We start from the raw sequence: 20521 nt of genomic DNA, 5'->3' as shown, positions 1-20521 counted from the left end.
TTTTTTTCTCAAATTAGAGATACCTACCAATCATCATTTTCATTTATAACTCTTTTATTATTAATTTTACGAACAAAAATTATTCTTCATAAAAAGATCTGCACGGTCTAAAATCCAAGATGCAATCATAAACAATTATATAAAATTGTATCGATTTTAGTCGATGTGTAAAAAATATGAATTTCGCTCAAGAAATTCACTCATTCGCTCAAGTGCCTTTATAGCTCACAATATTTAAATAGTAGGATATAATTGCACATTAAACATAATTTTTAATTCTAAACAACTTTTCATAATAGCAATTTTCCATATTAGGAATTTAAATACATAAAAAACAAAGTTTTCGTTATAATAATGCTCGCATTTTTAACTTGTTATATTTAAATTGTAATAAAACGAACTTGATAATAAATTATAATCCTAACTTCATTCCCGAAATTCCTTTAAAAATTATTCTGTTAACAAATTTCAAAATAAATATTTAAATAGCGTATGTTTTAATTTTCACTTTTTCCTAAAAACTCGAAAGGGTTCTCTTATTTTCATCATCACTTGCTTAGCTTTGATGTTATAAACTTCATCTGGAGCTCACTTGATAGGTATTCTTGAGTACTTTGACAAGTGTTCAGTAAATATATTTTATAAAATGCACCGTTTTCCCGTTATTTGAGCTTGAATACTTAGATTTGGGTACTAGCCGAAAAAATATACATTCCATCACCTATAACTCACTTTTTATTAATTCTCAAAGGTTCTTCGAATAATAAATCTCTTTTATTTTTTATTATCTTCAATTTTGGTAATCATAACTATTTTGATAAAACTTACAGTTTTTGAATTATTCACGAAAAACCGCTTTATATCATGCATTTATTTCACGAAAAATTCAAATCTTTGATCTTTAATAACTCAAAAAGTATTGATTTATTTTAATAATTAGAAGTAACAAATTTTCCTTAAAATTTGTCCCTCTATCGATTAGTGGGGTTATTTTTAATAAAATAGTTTTCACCCCCGAGAAGGGGTGGCATCCACCCCCAGGGTAAAAGCGCACGTTGGCACCATATCAGTTTTGTTTCTTGAGTTATGCTCTAACTACTCACCAATTTTCATGCAAATCGATGGAGGTTTAACAAAATAGAAGGTGAAAACATTTAATGACTGCACCAACTTTCCCCTTTCATCCCTTATTGCTACTTCCTGTATCCACTGAGGTGTCAGCCTGAAAGGGGTCATAGTTATCAATATACAATAGACACATTTCACATGCCAAACTCCATATTACTTATGACGATGATTTCTCGCCTCTAGCTCTCCGTCTAATATGCGGAAAGAGATTCTTTTGTAGAACCAGATTTTTCAAAACCAGAACAAGACAAATTTATCAATAACGAAATAGGGCTGCTCATAGTGCTCATCCAAGATTTAGAGGTGAAAGAAAAAGCGAGTCAGGAATCAGTCAAATATGTAGCAGGATTTGTAGCATACAAATTTAAAAATAAGTACTCGTTGGAAAACTCTACTGCAGGTATGGACATAAATAGAGCCCCTGACTGGATACAAGCTGTCTCTAGAGGTTCTCTTTTACATCCAAATGATGATTTGTGGGAAGTGGCTCTGAAACTGGAGACAGAGTGCCATAAGATGCATGGTAACTCTTTATCTAAAGAGGAGAACATTTTTCACAAATTGACTACATTTTTCACAGTGACTTACGCAGTTGTCCTTTATTTCGCTAAAACTCGAACTTAGTTAAATAGAAAAACTAGTTTTAAAAATGCTCAAAGGAGCCTAGAGAAGAAAATGTCAAAATTGACCAATTTTAAAAAAATAATAGTATTTTTTTTGTTATCTTGCAATAAAGTATTCTATAAAATGTCTGCATTTTTTCTTTCCGTTTTTTGGTAGGACGATATAACGAATAGTATTATTTTTAACATCAATGTTTTCTTTTCTTTATTTAAAAAATATTTTTTAATTACCTGGCAATTTAAAAGAGAAAACATTTCATCAGGTTATTAAGACAATACTACAAAAAGTATAGTATTCTTGAATTAATAATCAAGGCTTATTATTTTTGGACGTATTTCCTCGCCAATAATTTTCAAATACATTTTTATTGAAAAACGTTTATGTGGACAAATTGTAAATCCCAAGGAATAAGAATAGTACATAAAACTATTTTCTCTTACAATCATTTTTAATCAAAAAATCAGACGCTATCATTTTAAATTCGATAAAACTGGAACGTATCTTCTAAAATAAAATGCATTTACAAAACATTCTCCTCGCGCGTGACGTCATACCAGTGAGAGAGATGCAACTGTGCATATCGTCTGTACGTGTACTGTGGACTTTAAGTAAGATTGAAATAACTTTAATAAAAATATTCTTCTGTTTCAGAACGGATCTTTACCTTTCAAAAGATTCGACTTCATCATTGGATGGCTGTTTCGTGAACTGTCCGGTCCATACCTGTTCCTTGTAGCTCTGTGTCATCCAGAAATTAAATGGCGTAACCGTGTATTTAAACTGACTTGGGGTGGTATGGCGCAGGAAGTCAAACCCTGAATCAAAGATTAAATTGTCAAGCGAGACTTCAATATACCAGTTATATCAAATACCTGATGTACATTTTTTTTTATTATTGTATTTGATTTCGTTATCTATTATTTATTTATTTGATTTTTGTTACGTGTTGAGAAATGACGGGTACTTTTTTCGTTTGTTACACTTTGTGGCATACCAGTTTTTGATAAAATAGCTAAACAACGTCATAAGTTTGAGTTAACTTTAAAAACAATTTAAGTAATATTTGAACCATATCACATACAGTTTTCCCTGTGGTTTCGACGTGTCTGTGATTCAAAAGATTACTTGTACGTATTTACGTATTACGTATATATGTTACAGTGAAAGTTGACGTTTCAGGGAAGGTTAACCTTTACTAGTCACGGTCGACTCTCGCTGGGCATCTTAGTGAAAGTTGAATTCTGAAATAACAAGATCAACTTTCACTAGTGAAGGTTGACCATTCTTAGTGAACGTCAACCTCCCCTACAGCAGTCTAGGGAAAGTTACACAGACGTACAAACAAGATCAACATCCACTAGTGAAGGTTGACAATTCCTATAGTGAATGACAACCTCCTCTACAACAGTCTAGGGAAAGTTAGAGAGAAATAAAAGACTAATCTTAAATCACGTATACTTTTATAACAAAAGTAAATTTAGAATTTGAAAGATGAACAAATAAGAACAAAATAAAACGTGAAACTATAGTCTACAATTTAAAGACTATAATAGAGACGAAAATACTATAGTCAACAATAATAAAATTATTTGTTGCAACATGATAATGCTTTATGGCATTTGGAATTGCATAAAACATTGTTTTTTATGCAGTAACACTTCTTTGTTTGGCACTTCTTGTTACAACTGCACTTAAAAAATCCTTGCCCACTTCCGGTTGACTGAGTAGTAGCAACTGTTCGTAAAGTAAGTGTCTTTTCCATTGGAATTTCATCTTCTTTTATAATGTTTACTGGACAAGTATTAAACTGGGATCTGCAAATAAAAAGATACTTGCAGGCTTAAATGTAAAATTACTAATTATTATACTATGCGGTATTAAATACGTTCAAACAAGTTAAACTTCATAAAAGTATTAAAAATGTAAACTAAATTGACGACAGGTCAAGGTCGTTCGCCCGCCGTGCACATCCGCCAGATGTTCAACATTCCCTAGGCTGATTCCGTGAAGGTTCACCTTCCCTAGTGAAAGCTGATATATATTTTCTACTATCAACATTCACTGGTCATTTCAGTGAAGGTCGACAATCACTAGCGACGGTACACCTTGACTAATATTCAGCTTTCACTGTAACATATATACCTACAACAGAATAATATCTGTATTGCCAAACTTTAGACTATGTTGATTGCAATTTTCGATTTTTAACCTCAAATAGAATTTTTTATTTATAAAAGTAATCTCTAGAAAATATGGTATGTTGAAGTTAAGCCGTTTTTGTAACAAGGCTGCCATTTACTTGAATTTCTAAAAAAATTGCAAAGCTGAATTTAAAGACAAAAAAATCTAAATAACCAATTTGTATTATACAGAATATACCTTAAATGTATGTAAAGTTAGCTGTTATGTAGTAGAAGCATTTTATTTACAGGTTCATTATTTTCTTTATAAAATTTCTTTATTCTTTAATTAAAAACTGAACATTCTTATTATTCTTTTAAACTAGTATATACGCACACCCAAACTTATATGGAATCATCTGATATTTCCTATTATTTCGCGCGAATTTAAAAAACCGAATGCACGAAGTCAAACAATATTTATGTTAAAGCAATCTAATAACAAATACATAACAATTAAATAAAACAATAAAGTATTTAACAAACAAATTGAAACTATGTAGTTGTTTTAAAGTGAATAACATAATAAATTTCAATGTTACAACGAATCATGTTTAAATTGTTTTTATTTATTGTTTTTGTTTTTATTGGTAGTCAGTCTTATCACCTCGTGATAAGACTGTGGGCACGCTCCTAATCAAATTATCAACATTTTGTTGTGGTAGGTTGCTCCATCCTTCAAGAGCATCTCCTACTAGCCGTGCGGTGTTTTGTGGATTATCCCGGTGAGCTCTAATTTTTCTTTTAAGTATATCCCACAAATACTCTATAGGGTTAAGCTCGGGTGAGCAAGCAGGCCACTCCAAACAAGGGATACCTTCTGCTTCAATGATGTCTCTAGTTACTCTAATGCAGGGGTTCCCAAACTTTTTTGTACCACGCCCCCTTTTGTTGAAATGAAAGCTTCTCGCGCCCCCCCCCCTTTAAAATAAATTGTATGAGCCTAAATAGGAACAAAACAAAAACAAATAAGTATTAGCTTGAAAACAAAACATTTATTTATTCTGCCATAAGATACAACAATATCAGTTTCCATTAAATACAAAAATTATTAATAAAAGAAAAATAGATTAGGTTGGTTAGTGCGATGGATATGCTTGCATTTTATTTACTAGTATGCTTATTGGTGGCTGAATTTTAGTAAGTGCACAGTACAAGTCACTACCAACATCAAGTTTATTCCGATACTTTGTTTTAATTGCCACGGGTGTTGAAAATCGCACAAATAGTTACTTGAAAAAGGCAAATATAAATGAAGAGCTTCCCGTGATACACTAAGATACACTTTGAAATATTTGAACCAAAATGAAGGTTTGTCAATTATAACAAAGTATTTGGCAGAGGAATCATGCAAAAAATAATTTGGATTTATTTGCAAAGCATCTTCTTGAAGCGATTCAGGCAGGGAGTCTATGTTGACATGAAATGGATCAGTTGACATTCTGTAAATAAAATTGTCACAAGTGTTTGGGAAGTATTTCTGGAACTCTTCAATTAGGCTCTCCAAATGGTTTGATATTTGGATTTTCAAACTTGATCCTTCATAAATGTCCTTGAAGCGTGTTTCTTCTGAGATTGGCTCTACTTTAGAGAAATTTGAATAATTTCAGGGGTTTGCTGATATTTTACGCCTCCAAAGTTGAGTAACTAAGCCTCAATCACAATGAGTAACTACTATATTTGAGTCTCCACCCTGCTGTTTTAGGTTAAGGCTGTTCAACGAGTCAAAGATGTCTGACAAATAAGCCAATATTACTTGGGTACAATGTTTTTTGAAGGCCATGTTTAGCTCATTTTGCTTTTGATGTTCCAAGGTGATTACTTCATCTCAAAGGTCAAATAATCTTGCCAACATGTTTCCTTTTGAGAGTCGTCATCGTACTTCTGTATGAAGTAACAGTGTTTTGTGATCACTTTCTAAATCTTCACAAAGAGTTTTAAACAGTCGAGTATTCAACGCACTGTTTTTTATGTACTTCACTACTTTAATACACAACTTTAAGACAGCCATAAGTTCATTTGGAAGGGTTTTTGCTGCCAAGGCTTGTCGATGTATAAAACAGTGTATCCCAATCACATCAGCATTTTTCTCTATTACTAATTGTAAATAGCCTGAGCGAAAACCAAGCATTGAAGGTGCGCCATCTGTACATAAACTGATCAGTTTTTGCCAAGAGAGTTCATGTTTGTCAAAAAACTCTCACACTGCTTTCATAACATTAATAGCTTTTGTTGTGGTCTCCAGTCTCCAACTCTGTAGAAAAGAGTAGCTCGTCTTTCATTCTTTTGTTTTGAATATACCGAACATAAACAATTAACTGATAACATTGTGATATGTCAGTACTCAATACTCTCGTCTAGTTGAATAGCAAAAAATGGCGATTATTTTACTGCATCAACTATCTAATTTGTATGTCTTCGGTCATATCATCAATGCGGCGTTTCACAGTGTTGTCGAAAAGAGGTATTTGAAGCGGTTAATTTTTAATTTTAGAAAAATAACTAAATTTAATTTAATGTTCAACTTCTTTCGCGCCCCCCTGATATGTCCTCACGCCCCACAGGGGGGGCGCGCCCCCCAGTTTGGGAACCCCTGCTCTAATGGTATGTGGAGGTTCTTATCATGCAAGAAAATTAAATTTTCTCCTGTTGCACTTCTCCAGAGCCTAACTACAGGTTATCAACATACCTGTGAGCAGTTATTGTTTGGATGAAAATTAAAGGAGTTTTTTTACGGATCACAATTCCTCTCCAAAACATTACACTTCCTCTTTTATATTTATGAAAAAATCTGACAGTTTCCGTTCTTGCTTGTCTTCATTGACCTCTAAGTACACGATTTCGTGGGTCATCTGATTTTACACAAATCCTGACTTTTTCTGAATATAGCAAATTTTGTCAATTCCCAATGTTCCAGTTTTGGTGGTGAAGACAAAAATTTAGGTGATCAATCTTATGCTGCCTGGATACCTCGGGATCCCATAACTGTCTCCTGCTGTATACTTCTTGGCACGAACTCTTCTTCTTATCGTTTCAACTGAAACCGTTACACCCGTAGCTTCCAAAAGCTACTTTGGAGCTGCTGGTGAGAAATGGTTGGGTGTCTTCCAGCTAATTGGACAATTAAGCGATGGTTGAGAGCCGTTATTACTTTCTGGCGACTTTACTTTGCTTTATTTTTGAGCTTTCCTAGTTCCTGTTACCTAGCATAGATTTTGGACAGAACGCCCTGTGTTACGCCTAGCCATAGCCACCTTTACTTTACAAGCCGTGAAGAGAAAAAGGCAACGTCGCAATTGTTGACGTCCGTAGTCTGACTTTCGGACTACCGCTTTCGAAACTACGATTTTAAAGTACAAATTCTGGTAAAATTTATAGTATTTTTTGAGTCGAACAAGAAAATATTATTAATTGGAAGTTTGTACAAAATAATATTAAAAGTAATTCCTTTTAAGTAACGTTTATTATACAAAAAAAAAACCAATAACAAAAATATAAACGGGATTCATTTTTTCTAATAAGTATTTTTCAAAAATTTAAACGCAGAGTGAAAGATTACGTTAGGACCAAGGGCCCAAAGTCCCTGAAAACTTCTATGTTTATTTTAATAAGTTACAGGGGAGAAAAACTAAGAAAATTTAGTGTGATTTTTAGTTTCAAATATGTCAAACTTTTTATTCATTCTAAGGGACTTTTGGCCCTCGGTAATAAAGTAATCTTTTAGTCTGCGTTTAAATTTTTCAAAAATACTTATTAGTTTTCTCAGAATTCGAAAAAAATGATTACATTTAAAATACAGGCGTCAAAATTTTGCATTTTGTTCCTTTCCCCTTAAAGTTTGTCGCACTTATTTAGAAACACCCTGAATTGATAAAGAACAAATCTAGTTATTAAACATAAGCGAATTAATCCAAAAAAACAGAATGTTAAGAAAACCGGAGTCTATAGTTGGGTTTTAATTTCAGTATTTTATAAATGCCCGGTACACCATAAAAATTTAACTGGTTAGCAACAATGTTATTACAGCGGTATTGTTAAAGAATTAGGCTATAACATATTAAAAAAATCACTTGAATCTGCCAACAGGTTTAGGAAATATAAGACATTAAAAATGACAAAATTTTTAAGTGGACGGATTTCTATATGCACGCAAGATTATATAAAAATATATATATTGAACTAAAATCATCTTAATAACATACCTTTTAATGTTCTTTATAATTTGGAGCACGAAATATTGTAAAATATTTCAGTTTCTCTGTAAATACAGTAAAAATTATTTAAAAACAAATGAGAACTGTCAGAATTAATCGGTCTGCCAATAGATGTTGCCAAGTTTCAACTTCATGGCTTGTAAAGTAAAGGTGGCTATGGCCTAGCTCTACAGCTATGTCCATTTGAGAACATTACTTAATCCACAAGACCAATAATATTTACCCGTTGTAAGTTCTATAACCCCACATGAGGCATATTTTCGTTTTTGAACGCAAAAGTTAGTTTATTTATTTTCGTTCAATTTGCAACTCAAGCAAATAACCTATACCGTACCGAGCTGTACTATCTGATTGCCTTATAGATTTGTTTATTTTCAATAAAAAGCTTTATTCTTCGCAACAATAACAGTTTTTTTTTCAAAAAAAAAATAAATTAATACCGAATATAGGAATATATACCGAATCATAATAGCCGAAATACATGGTGATTCCATATAAGTTTAGGTGTGTGTATGTACTTAAAAGTTATTTTAAAACGCATAAACTGCAAGATCTTAAAAAATAATTTCACTTAACACTATGGCATATATGATGAGCAATCTGTACCTAATATTTGTTTTGTTTCTTTTTTTTTATATTCTGTTAATAAAAGCTTCTGCTACATCTGTGTCGAAAAATGGGAAATGTATTGCAAGGTATTGTTAGTGAGAATGTCATCAATCGTGATATTTTACTTGCTTTATACAATATAATGAAGGTCCAGAGGTCCACTAGACTTAAGTAAGACATAATTGTAGCATTAATTTTTAAATAATGTCCGCTGGAAGGAAAGTGCATGAGAACAAGTGTTTCGGCTTTATTAATTTTTCTTATGCAATTTTATACAACTTGAAAATTGGGCTAAAGTCCTCAAAACGGGGTCGGAGTTTAATCTGAAAAGGTTGAACCTTTTCACCGAGTCCACTACAGCTCGGAGAGGTAACAAATCGCTGCGCTGTTGCCAAATCTACGGAATGAAACACATTTTGTTCTTTCTTGATAATTACCGACTGAATATTATTTATTGAACATTTATTATCGTAAATTTATTTAAAAATGTACATATAATAATTACAATGGGTGATTGTATTTCAAACCATTCAATTTTGGATCAAAATAACTTTTGGATCTTCGATTTGTCTGAAACTTGGTAGGTATACTTATACCATATGTGGAACGTAAAAATAAGCTCGGACTGAAGCATTTAAGTCCGAACAGCCTTCTTTTTTTTTCTCTGGAAATATCATTTTTTGCGATTTTATAGTGATTTGGTATTTATTTAAATAAATTAGTATATTTTATCATAAAGTATCAATAAAAAACAATGTTTTAATAGAGTAGACATAAACATGTCATTATAAGGCATTATAACAAGTTATTTTGATTCAAAACAAGTTTTTTATCAAATTTTAGTGTAGAAAACATTAAAATGCCGTTTTTTTACATGTTCCTCCATTCCCAAAATAAATCATATTCGATTTGGCTGAAAATTTGACCATATATAGCCAAAACACAGGACTGTAAGCGATTAAAAGGATTTTTATAGTTTTACAATAAAAAAAAGTTACATGCAATCATATCAGAGTCACGCCAAAAGTTATTTTGATCTAAAGTTGAGTGGTTTGAAATGGAATCACCCCTTATAATTATTATACGATATTTTTAAATAAATTTACGATAATAAATGTTCGTTAAATAATATTCAGTCGGTCATAATCAAAAAAGAACAAAATTTATTTCATTCCGTAGATTTGGCAACAGCGCATCGATTTGTTACCTCTTGGAGCTGTGCTGGTCTCTGAAAAGGTTTGACCTTTTCAGATTAAATCTCCGACCCCGTTCTGAGGACTTTAGCCGAAAATAATTCTACACCCATGATTGTAATATAAAAAGGTATCTACACAAAAAATTTTAAAACAAAAATTTTTTAAGTTATATTTTATATTTTTTTTTACTTAACACATTGATCGCCATGTTAGACATATATGGCCGACATCAACAACGCTAATTAGGTCACATCTGTCATATATGTCCGACCAAGATTTTTCTTGTGTTCATATAGCGATGCGTCACTCATATTTGAATGACACAATGCATATTTCAGCATTAGACGTGGCCTCATACAAAGCACATGTAGCCAAATTTCAGTTGAAATAAATAAACAACATTTGTATTAAAAACAAAAAATTTATTTGTTCATCCAAAATAAAATGCAAAATACTCAATTGAGTTTATGATTCCAAAACATTATTCTTCTTCTTCTCCTTCTTATATTAGGCCTCTTGGCCTGTTCTTAACCGATTTTGAGCTTGTATTCGTAGCTTTGATGTTGACTGCCAGCTATCTCGCCACCTTTTAAAGGGCCTTCCTATTGGTCTCTTGCCTGTTAGCTTCGAATCCCTTGCTATACGGGCTATTCTCTCGCTGTCCATTCTCGTCACATGCTGATTTCACTCTCTTCGTCTCTGTCTTCCCCACCGTACTATATCTTGTATGTTACAGAGATCTCTTATTCTGGCGTTCGATATTCTGTCTCTGTGTTTTCCCAGTTATTGACCTCAGCGTTCTCATTTCTGATGTTCTCAGTATCCTCTTGGTTTCTGCTGTGTCACATCTTGTTTCTATCGCGTACGTCAGGATCGGTCTTACACATGATTTGAATATGCGTACTTTCCCTTCCAACCTCATATCTTTGTTTCTCCAGATGACATCCCTCAGACATCCTGACACGTAATTGGCTTTATTTGCTTGCTTTCGGACGCTCTCTTTAACATCTCCATAACTACATATTTCGATTCCCAGATATTGGAATCTCGAGACTTGTTCAATTAGTTCGTTGTTAATTACTAATTTGCATCTTATGGGTTCCCTTGACACTACCAGGGATTTTGTCTTGGCTGTTGATATTTTCATGTTGTAGTTTCAAAACATTCAAAACACAAATAGTTGAAAGGTACAATTCGGGCAGTATGTGTATACTCTTTTTGCTTTGTTTCGGGCAACATGTTGCCGTTCGTCTTCTTTCATCTTGGCGTTACAAGAGACATCCTTTTTTGTTTGCAAGAAATGTATTTTACTTAGGTTGAGAGCCTTTGTTAGTATCTTCATTGTATTTAAAACATCTTGTACCATTTTTCCTTAAATAATAATATTTTCGTGGACTTTATTTGAGTTTTAGAGCCTGTCGGACTTTATGCAACCTTATAAGTTAGATGCATTTACAATTGAAATTGTAAGCATTTGCTTAATGTAGAAGCAAAAGTGTATAGTTGGTTGGACACATCAGTTCCTGGTTGCGAGACATTACTATTGAAGCTATACTGTTTTGATAAAGGACCCCACAACACTCCTTATGGAAAAGTGGTCCCGGTCAAATTTAACGAAAGTTTGGTCAATGATACTTCTCGATGTGTAGATTAAAAAAGTCCGTGGGACCTGGGCCTGAATAATTACTATTCTCGAGCTACAGCCTTCTGAAGTTATTGGATTCGAGTGCTCGGTTTACGTTAAGTGCATTAATTCACGGTCAAGTGAACGAAAATATTTATTATTGGAAGAAAAGTGACTCATTTTCTTCATGCATACTTGCATGTTGTATATGAATTCGTGGTCAAAAATAGATGCATCGTATTTAAGTCTTCAGAAAACCTCCGAAAATTCCTCAGAAAACTAAAGAAGTACGATATAAAATGTGCTGCTAGAGCGATATAAGAATTAGCATGTTTTCATTCATGCTTCACAGTTATGCAATAACAGCAAACCTGCAGTTCCGCCTTATCTTTAGAAAACTACTGAACAGTGTCGGATCTAAGGGGAATTCCCCCAGTAACACGGTCCAGAACAAAAGAAAAAATTGTTGAAACATAAAAAATACATTAGCTGACATGAAACTTGTCCCGCATATCAGATAAGACAAGTAGAGAACATGGACTTGATCTCAATACGAAAAAAAACAAAGTACCTGGTAGTTAGTAAACGCTAAATATTGCAAATAGTGCACCAGCAATACGGTAAAAATCATTTAGTTCTTTTGCATGTTGCATGTTCATAGAATTGGCAAAGAATTTAGAGATAATGGTCTCTATGGTACTCTACTTGTCTTTTATATGATATAGGGGACAAGTTTCATGTCAGCTAATGTATTTTTTATGTTTCAACAATTTTTTCCTTAGTTCTGGGCCGTGTTAAGCAGGCCGCGCTGGCTCATTTATTTCCATGTAGATATAGCAAAATCTGCCGATTGCTCTTAGCCGAGCCGATCGCTCTATGCCGATTCAGTGCGTGGTCTGCTTTACGGTGGGAATCCCCCAGAGATCCACCACTGTTCAGTAGTTTTCTAAAGATAAGGCGGAACTGCAGCTTTGCTGGTATTGCATAACTGTTAAGCATTAATGAAGACATGATAATTCTTATATCGCTCTAGCAGCACATTTTATATCGCATTTCTTTAGTTTTCTGACGAATTTTCGGAGGTTTTCTGAAGACTAAAATACGACGCATCTATATTTGACCACGAATTCCATATACAACACGCAAGTATGCATGAAGAAAATGAGTCTCTCTTCTTCTAATAATCAATATTTTCGTTCACTCGACCGTGAATTTGTGCAGTTAACGTAAACCGAGCACACGAATCCAATATCTTCAGAAGGCTGTAGCTCGAGAATAGTAGTTATTCAGACCCAGGTCCCATGGACTTTTTTAATCTACACATCGAGAAGTATTATTGACCACTTTCGTTAAATTTGACCGGGACCACTTTTCCATAAGGAGTGTTGCGGTGTCCTTTGTTTGGTTGATCAATAAGATGTTATACTACCATATTTGACTAACCCATCCAAATTAGACGACCAAGAAATTGTCATATTCCTTGATTAGTTGTCGAAACCCATTGTTTCAAGCAACTCCATTGTAATATAAGTGCTGTTTTCATTTGCGCTTCAACATATTTATTTGTCTGATCGCCCAAAATTTATAACCTCATCATCAATAAACAAGCATGTTTCGTAAGCCGATATAGTATTCGGTACATTTACCGGTAGGTCATGCTTTCCTGTAAAAGGAAAATCTTTGTGACGATCCTCGAATAAATTACAATTGAGTATATCTTAATAGTTTTCAATTCCGATGCGAATCGTCATTTATTTTGTCTTCACTTTCTTGATTTTGTTCAACTTCAATATCTTGCAGTATTGATTCAAAAATTTCTACAGATTCTTCTAAATCTAATTACTGGTCCGATGATACCCAATTTGGGTCGTTCCAAAGAATCGTCATGAGTCGTAGTCTAAACATCTCATATCACTTCCAGTACTATCACTTTCTTCTAGTAATGCTTTTAATTCGTGGAGGGATTTCTCTTTCCTCTAGTTCTTTTTCAATTCCCTCCCTCCAGCTTCTTCTCAGCCTTCCTCTTTTCCTTCTCCCTTGTGGTGTCCGCGTCAAAATCTGTTTAGGGATTCTGTCATCTGGCATTCTCTGTACATGGCCGTATTTTTTTTACCGTATGACTTGTTTTGTTTTTATGTCATCAATTATTGTGTGACTCACATCATTTCTCGTATTCTCTCATTTGGTATCCGATCACTTCTTGATTTGCCTGCTGCTCTTCTCCAGAAGTCCATTTCTATTACTAGTAACATTTTCTCTGTTCTTAGTTTCAGTGGCCAAACTTCACTGCCATATATGTGATTATACTTTTAAGTATGGTATTGTATATGAGCTGTTTGTTCGCTTTAGATATTGTCTGGTCCTACATAATGCCGTTCATCATGGATATGGCTTTTCTACCCTGTATGTTTCTGTCTTTTATAGCAGCTTCGAGTGTTCCATCTTGATTTATCTTCATGCCCAGGTACTTGTATTCATCACAGTGTTTAATTTCTACCCCATCGTCTAATGTAATGGACTGCTTTGTCCCTCCGATACACATGGCTTCAGTTTTCATAATGTTGACTTCTAGACCCCATTTGTTATATTGTTTTATTAGCTTCCGTGCGTTTAACGCAAATCGTCATGATCCTGAGCAATCAGGATATGGTCATCAGCGAAACATAAAGTGTATAGTGTTGTTTCGTCGTTGAGAGGGATTCCCATGCCATTACATTTTCTTTTCCACAGCTTGTAACGGGTAGCTCTTTTAAGACGACAGAATCAGTAAAACACAGGTTAAAAAATAAAGTAAATATATTTAAGATAATTATATACAGTTTAAAATGAATAAAATAAAATATATTTATATCTTCTGCAAATGAAAAGCAATATCATACTTCTTACTGCCATCCGAACATAATATTAAACTGATACGATAAACAATACAATATATACAATAACAATTTCGCTACGTTAAATCAACATAGCCATATATCCCGACTCGGAGACACCGCATTTCACTTCAATGCGACACGGTTGAACAGCGACACGCAGTCACTCGTTCCTCGCCACTACCGCCTACTGTGGTAACGGTTACAGTTCCATCTCAAATACGGTGCATCTCTGCCAATCGAGCTATTGCTAATTCAACACGTTAGCAACAACTGATTTTCTCATTCTCCTGGCTCGTCTTAAATATGCGCTCGATGCCACTTCTCCTTCAGTCTTTTTTCCCCCAGCGGTGTTATGAAGAAGGAATGCGCCAATACGGACACTCCTACGGTCTTCTCTGGTAGACCAGCTCATCGCTTGCCGTGGTATCATATCGTTACAAGCTTAAGTGCTTGTTCCAGATAAATTTTGAAAAGGGTAGGCGAAATACAGCAACACTGCTTCAATCCTTCCGTGACGTTAAATCCCTGAGACATCCTTGATCCAGTTTTAATTTTTGCACTCGTTCCATTATACAGACTTTGGACTGCTTTGATAATCATGTTTAATGTTGGTTTGCTGTAGGGTTGACCATAGTTTGCTGAGGGGCACACTGTCATATGCTTTTTGTAAGTCTACGTACACCAGATGAACAGACATCATTTTAAAAATATGTTTCTCTACGAAATATGATATGTGTTACAAATCCTGATACTGGTTGGTTAAATTAATAAACGTAATTCCAAATTGTAACTGTAATAAAAGTTAGTCTCCACGTTAACAAAAATAAACAGAATAATTCAACTTTGACATTACGAATTGTCGATGTTACGAACTGTTGCCGTTACGAATTGATGGCGTTACCATTTGTGAGGTTACGAACTGTCGCGTTACGAGATGTTTCGTCACGGAAATTATACACCCAGGCTAGCTCTGGCGATCAGTGTGTTAAAATGCACCAACTATAAGAGTACTTTGTTATTTTAATTTATTTATCTTGTTATAATCGTTTTATAATTCTTATTGTATTGTTGTGTATATAGGTATATATTTATTTCAAAAATATATTTTACTAATCTTGCTCATAGTTACTAAAGCGCGAATGGGAAATATGATAAAGAAGTAAATTATTTGGAGAAATAATTTAGGATTTGAAAGAAGATACTAATTGATAATATTTGAATAAATGAACTCCTAAAAAAAGTCTGTTAAACTACTGACTGTTTATACACGGTGGTCTTTTAGTAAAGAGATATGGCAACTACGTACCTCTTCCCTAAAGTATCTTTATAAACGATTCCCTAAAGTAGAAAATAAGATAGTACATAATTTATTTAAAGAAAAATATTATGTTATCTGTATTGGCTTATCGTGTAGTGGATATGCAAAAAAATTTCTATTTACCATTTCTAGTTGCACTAAGTACCCCTCAACTAAAGATTATGGAACTAAACAAATATGTAATAATGTTCATTTGACGTTTTTTAATATCAATAATTGGTTTCAGACAAGCTAGGCCGATATATGTTAATATATGATTACGTAGTAGTCTATTTTCCATTACTAATGGACAATTATGTATAAGACTACTATAAGTTATGTTAAGATCTCTTCTATACTATTAAGAAACGTATTTTTGTACAATTTCTATTGTAATAATGAATACCAGAACTATACTTCTAAATGTTCACTCTTTTTTCTTATATACATACCTTGAAGTACTTTTATTATACAATATAGAGAAGACCGCTACGCTACTGGTTGATGCATATTTTGTTCTTTTAAGATAGTACCAAGTTTTTCAGCCTTTCGATATAGTTCTACTAATAATAGTTTCTGCCTCTCAGTACCTCTACGGCTTATACACTGCGCGTCATAGAAAACGGGCACCCTAAAAAATGGGTCATTTTTGATGTCGTGTATCTCCTAAACCTGTTGTCCGATTTAAGTGATTTTTTGAATATGTTAGGTATAGCCTTATTCTTTGTCAATATCGCTGTAAAAATATTTTCGCTAAACAGGTAAATTTTCATTGTATACCGGGTGTACGAATCAAACTGTGTTTTTTTCTCAAAATTCGCAACACCCTGTGGAATATTCTAGCATTTATAAAATACTGAAATTAAAACCCAATTATAGCCTCAGGTTTCCTCAACATTCTGTTTTTTGATTCATTCGCTTATGTTGGATAATACAAAAGTTAGGTACTTGTAACAACTAGCCATGTTCTTTTTCAGTACAGGGTGTTTCTAAACAAGTGCGACAAACTTTAAGGGGTAATTCTGCATTAAAAAATAATGACAGTTTGCTATATAATCGTATGTCCGCAAATGCTTCGTTTCCGAGATACGGGATGTTGAATTTTTTCTTACAAACTGACGATTTATTTATTGCTTTAAAACCGGTTGAGATATGCAAATGAAATTTGGTGGATTTTAAGACGTAGTTGTTGCACATTTTTGACATACAATTAAGAATTTTATATTTTCCATTGGCGTGCATATGGGTAATATTATCAGTCATATTACCCGTATGCACCTCAATAGTTAATATAAAATTCTTAGTTGCATGTCAAAAAATTCACAATAACTATCTCTTAAAACCTACCAAATTTCATTTGCATATCTCAACCGGTTTTAGGTAATAAAATAAGTGATCAGTTTGTTAAAAAAAATTCAACATCCCGTATCTCGTAAACGAAGCATTTACGGACATAAGTTTATAAAGCAAACGGTCATTATTATTTCATGCAGAATTGCCCCTTAAAGTTTGTCGCACTTTTTTACAAACAACCTATACTGATGAAGAACATGACTAGTTGTTAAAGTACATAACTTTGGTATTATCCAACATAAGAGAATTAATCAAAAAACAGAATGTTAAAAAAACCTGAGGCTATAGTTGGGTTTTAATTTCAGTATGTATTTTATAAATGCTAGAATATTCCACAGGCTGTTGCGAACTTTGAGAAAAAAACACAGTTTGATTCGTACACCCGGTATACAATGAAAATTTACCTGTTTAGCAAAAATATTATTACAGGGATATTGACAAAGAATAAGGCTATAACATATTCAAAATATGTATCACTTAAATCGGACAACAGGTTTAGGAGATACACGACATCAAAAATGACCCAATTTTAGAGTGCCCGTTTTCTATGATGCGCAGTGTATGTATATGAAAGAATATGTCGGACGATTGGCCTCCTTGTCTTTGCCAATAGATCATTTTGCATAAAAATAATTTATTTAAAATATATCTTATTTTTTATATACATTTCGTTGATTTGTCGCTTTTACAAGGCATGTGCCTGCACTTTGGAATTCAAAAAACTGATTTCCAGAGGTTTCCTCTTGTGACCAAGACGACAAAAGTAGAAATGCAATTCTATACTTTACTATTTGTTTGCAACTGCCAGCTCAATACAAATGCAAATCTTCACTAATCTGTAAACAGCACTACAGCAGGTAAAGTGGTCAAACTAAAATCACTCAAATTAATATCCTCTATACTAAATTTACAATCAAGATGCAGTAGAAATAAACAAACCAAGACACGTTAAATGCTACTAGGAGCACTCCCGAATCATAATTTACAATGTATATACATTGTAAATCCCAAATAATGATTTATAAAGTTTATACATTGTAAATTATGATTCGGGAGTGCTCTAGTAGCATTTAACGTGTCTTGGTTTGTTTATTTCTACTGCATCTTGATTGTTACATATTCCCAGTATGGGGTATGTTAACATACCCCGTTCACATAGAGATATCAATACAAACCTATGGATTATATACCTAACAGGTCTGAAAAATCATGGGTCAGTGTTGGGAGAATCAAAAAGGGGCAGATTCATAATGTTAAATAAAATTAATGTTAAAGCCGATCCATCTTATTGCTATCTAACATTTAAGTAATGTAAATAAATTAAAAACTTACTGATTTACTTATAAATTATGGATTTTCGTCTCTTCCTCTTCTTCTGTGGTCAGATTCGTGGTCCGGCCCGATTGGAGTGAGTATATATTGACAAGATTTTTCAATGATATTATCAACGGTTCACAATCTTTCTTAATTTTTTTACGTGGTTTACGCCATTGGTCCAGTTATCTTTCGTTACGTTTTTTTATGGAATTTAATAAAAGTTGTTTGGCATCCTTCAATTTAAAAGTTGTATTCTGTCTGGCCACTTCACCTTTTACTCGAGTCCATATTAACTCTATTGGATTTAGTTGACAATGATAAGGTGGCAAACAGAATACCGTTATTCCTTTTGTTCTTGCCATTTCGTCAATGACATATTTTTTATAATACGATATATGCTGCCTTGTATTCGTAATATGTAATTCCGTTTTAAGCATAGTCTGATCATTATTTTGCGTTGGAGCCAGTCACACATATCCATCGTTTGCATGAGACTGTCGGTAACTTTTCCACTAATTTTGAGTAATTATTACCAGCATTATTAGGTAGAAAATTCAATACCTACCTGAGAACAGTAATCCTCAAAAACATCGGAGTTCATTTCTTCACGGCAACCTTTAGTGTTTAGTGGATTTTGAAACGAACTCAAATAAACCATTCTCCACAAAACCATGTTCGCTACCAATGTGTGTGATTATTAATATTCGATCCTTTTCTACGGGAGCATTTAAACCAGCAGAATATCCTTCTAGAAAGGCTTGTCAGATATTGCCTTCGCCAACAAACAATTTCTTCGGTATCGTTCAATATACTTTTTTTCTTTGATTTCCATAGCAAAAACTGATTTTTTTAAGTAATTTCCATAACTCTGCAAAAGTGAGGAAAATTATTATCTGTAATATTGTATCCAATGTAGGAATCTGATTGTTTAAAGAGAACGAATGAACTTTTCTCCGAAGGAAGCTTCTATGAAAGTCATCAATTTCCATTGGTTGTTTTCCTTCATGTCTTTTTGGCTCAGTAATATTTCGTTGTTTCTTCCACTTGAAAATCTGTTAATGGTTTCTTTCACTAACACGTGGGATACCGGAGCACATAGTCACTACATTAGGTTTGTTTCAACCCGTCACATTGCCATTCTTGAATGGTTACGAGGATGCGCAGTAACGAAAAATACGTTACTGCGCATAATTTTACGTTATTGCGCATGCGCGTAACGATACAAGAACGGAAATGTGACGTGTTGGAACAAACCTATTATTAACCGTTGTTAAAGATTGTTAATGAAGAAGGGAGTCATGAACATTAAACACAAGAGTTTTTTCTTTCAGAGATAACGCGCGGTTTTTTAACCTCTATTTGAAGATTTGCATATGCAATGAGCTGCCAGTTGTGAACAAATAGTCTTTAATCATTCTAAATACTACTAAAAGCTTGCAACCAGCTACGATCCTCTCTAAACTGCGAAAAGTATTTTTGGGTATACAGGTTTAACTGCGATATTATGCTGTACTTATATTCCTAAAAAGTATTGTTTAATAGTTTTTAATAGTGGCAGCCCTGTTATGTTATACATATATTTGTGCACGTGTATACTGTATATCAGTAAATGTTATTTGATTTGTACATTTTTGCGCTCATACATATTGTCGGATATTATTTACCACTATGTCTCAATCACTATCACCATATATCGGAAATATTTATTTTTGTTTTTATTGAATAAAAGTTGTTTTGTAATATAAACGGTCCTGTTTATTTCTTTTTACATTGACAATCTTATAATAACCCACTTTTCTGAATTTTTAGGGTCGAAATAGGCAACGATAACTACAAGCAAATGAAAGAATGGTTGCATAGTTTAGAGTACGAATAAATTATTCATTAAGCGAGGGTACCTGTGGGCGACAAATTGTCAGCAAATCGCATTCGCAGTTTAAAATAATATAAATAATATCGTTAATAGATAAATATACAAGGTATATTTACTTTTAATTAATATTAATAACTAATTATTAAATTATACTAGGTAAATATACCTTGTATATTTATCTATTAAAAAATATTATTTATATTAGGTGAGGTTAGGAATTGTCGGCGACA

The 20521-nt window shown here is 33.3% G+C and overlaps 1 protein-coding gene across 1 annotated transcript in view; it reads left to right on the top strand.

Moving 5' to 3' along the window:
• LOC114333918 (ceramide glucosyltransferase-B) overlaps positions 1 to 20164 on the top strand; it is a 330856-nt gene extending 310692 nt beyond the window's left edge. Inside the window, exon 7 of the mRNA XM_050641309.1 lies at positions 2404 to 20164. Coding sequence (XP_050497266.1) covers positions 2404 to 2571 — 168 coding nt within the window. The 3' untranslated portion in view covers positions 2572 to 20164. The remainder of the gene's footprint in view (positions 1 to 2403) is intronic.
• Positions 20165 to 20521: the final 357 nt, after the last annotated feature.

Source organism: Diabrotica virgifera, chromosome 10, assembly GCF_917563875.1.
Source record: "Diabrotica virgifera virgifera chromosome 10, PGI_DIABVI_V3a".
In the NCBI taxonomy this organism is placed as follows: Eukaryota; Metazoa; Arthropoda; class Insecta; order Coleoptera; family Chrysomelidae; genus Diabrotica; species Diabrotica virgifera.
Note: the sequence above shows the minus strand (reverse complement) of the source record. Positions and strands in the feature narration are given on the sequence as shown.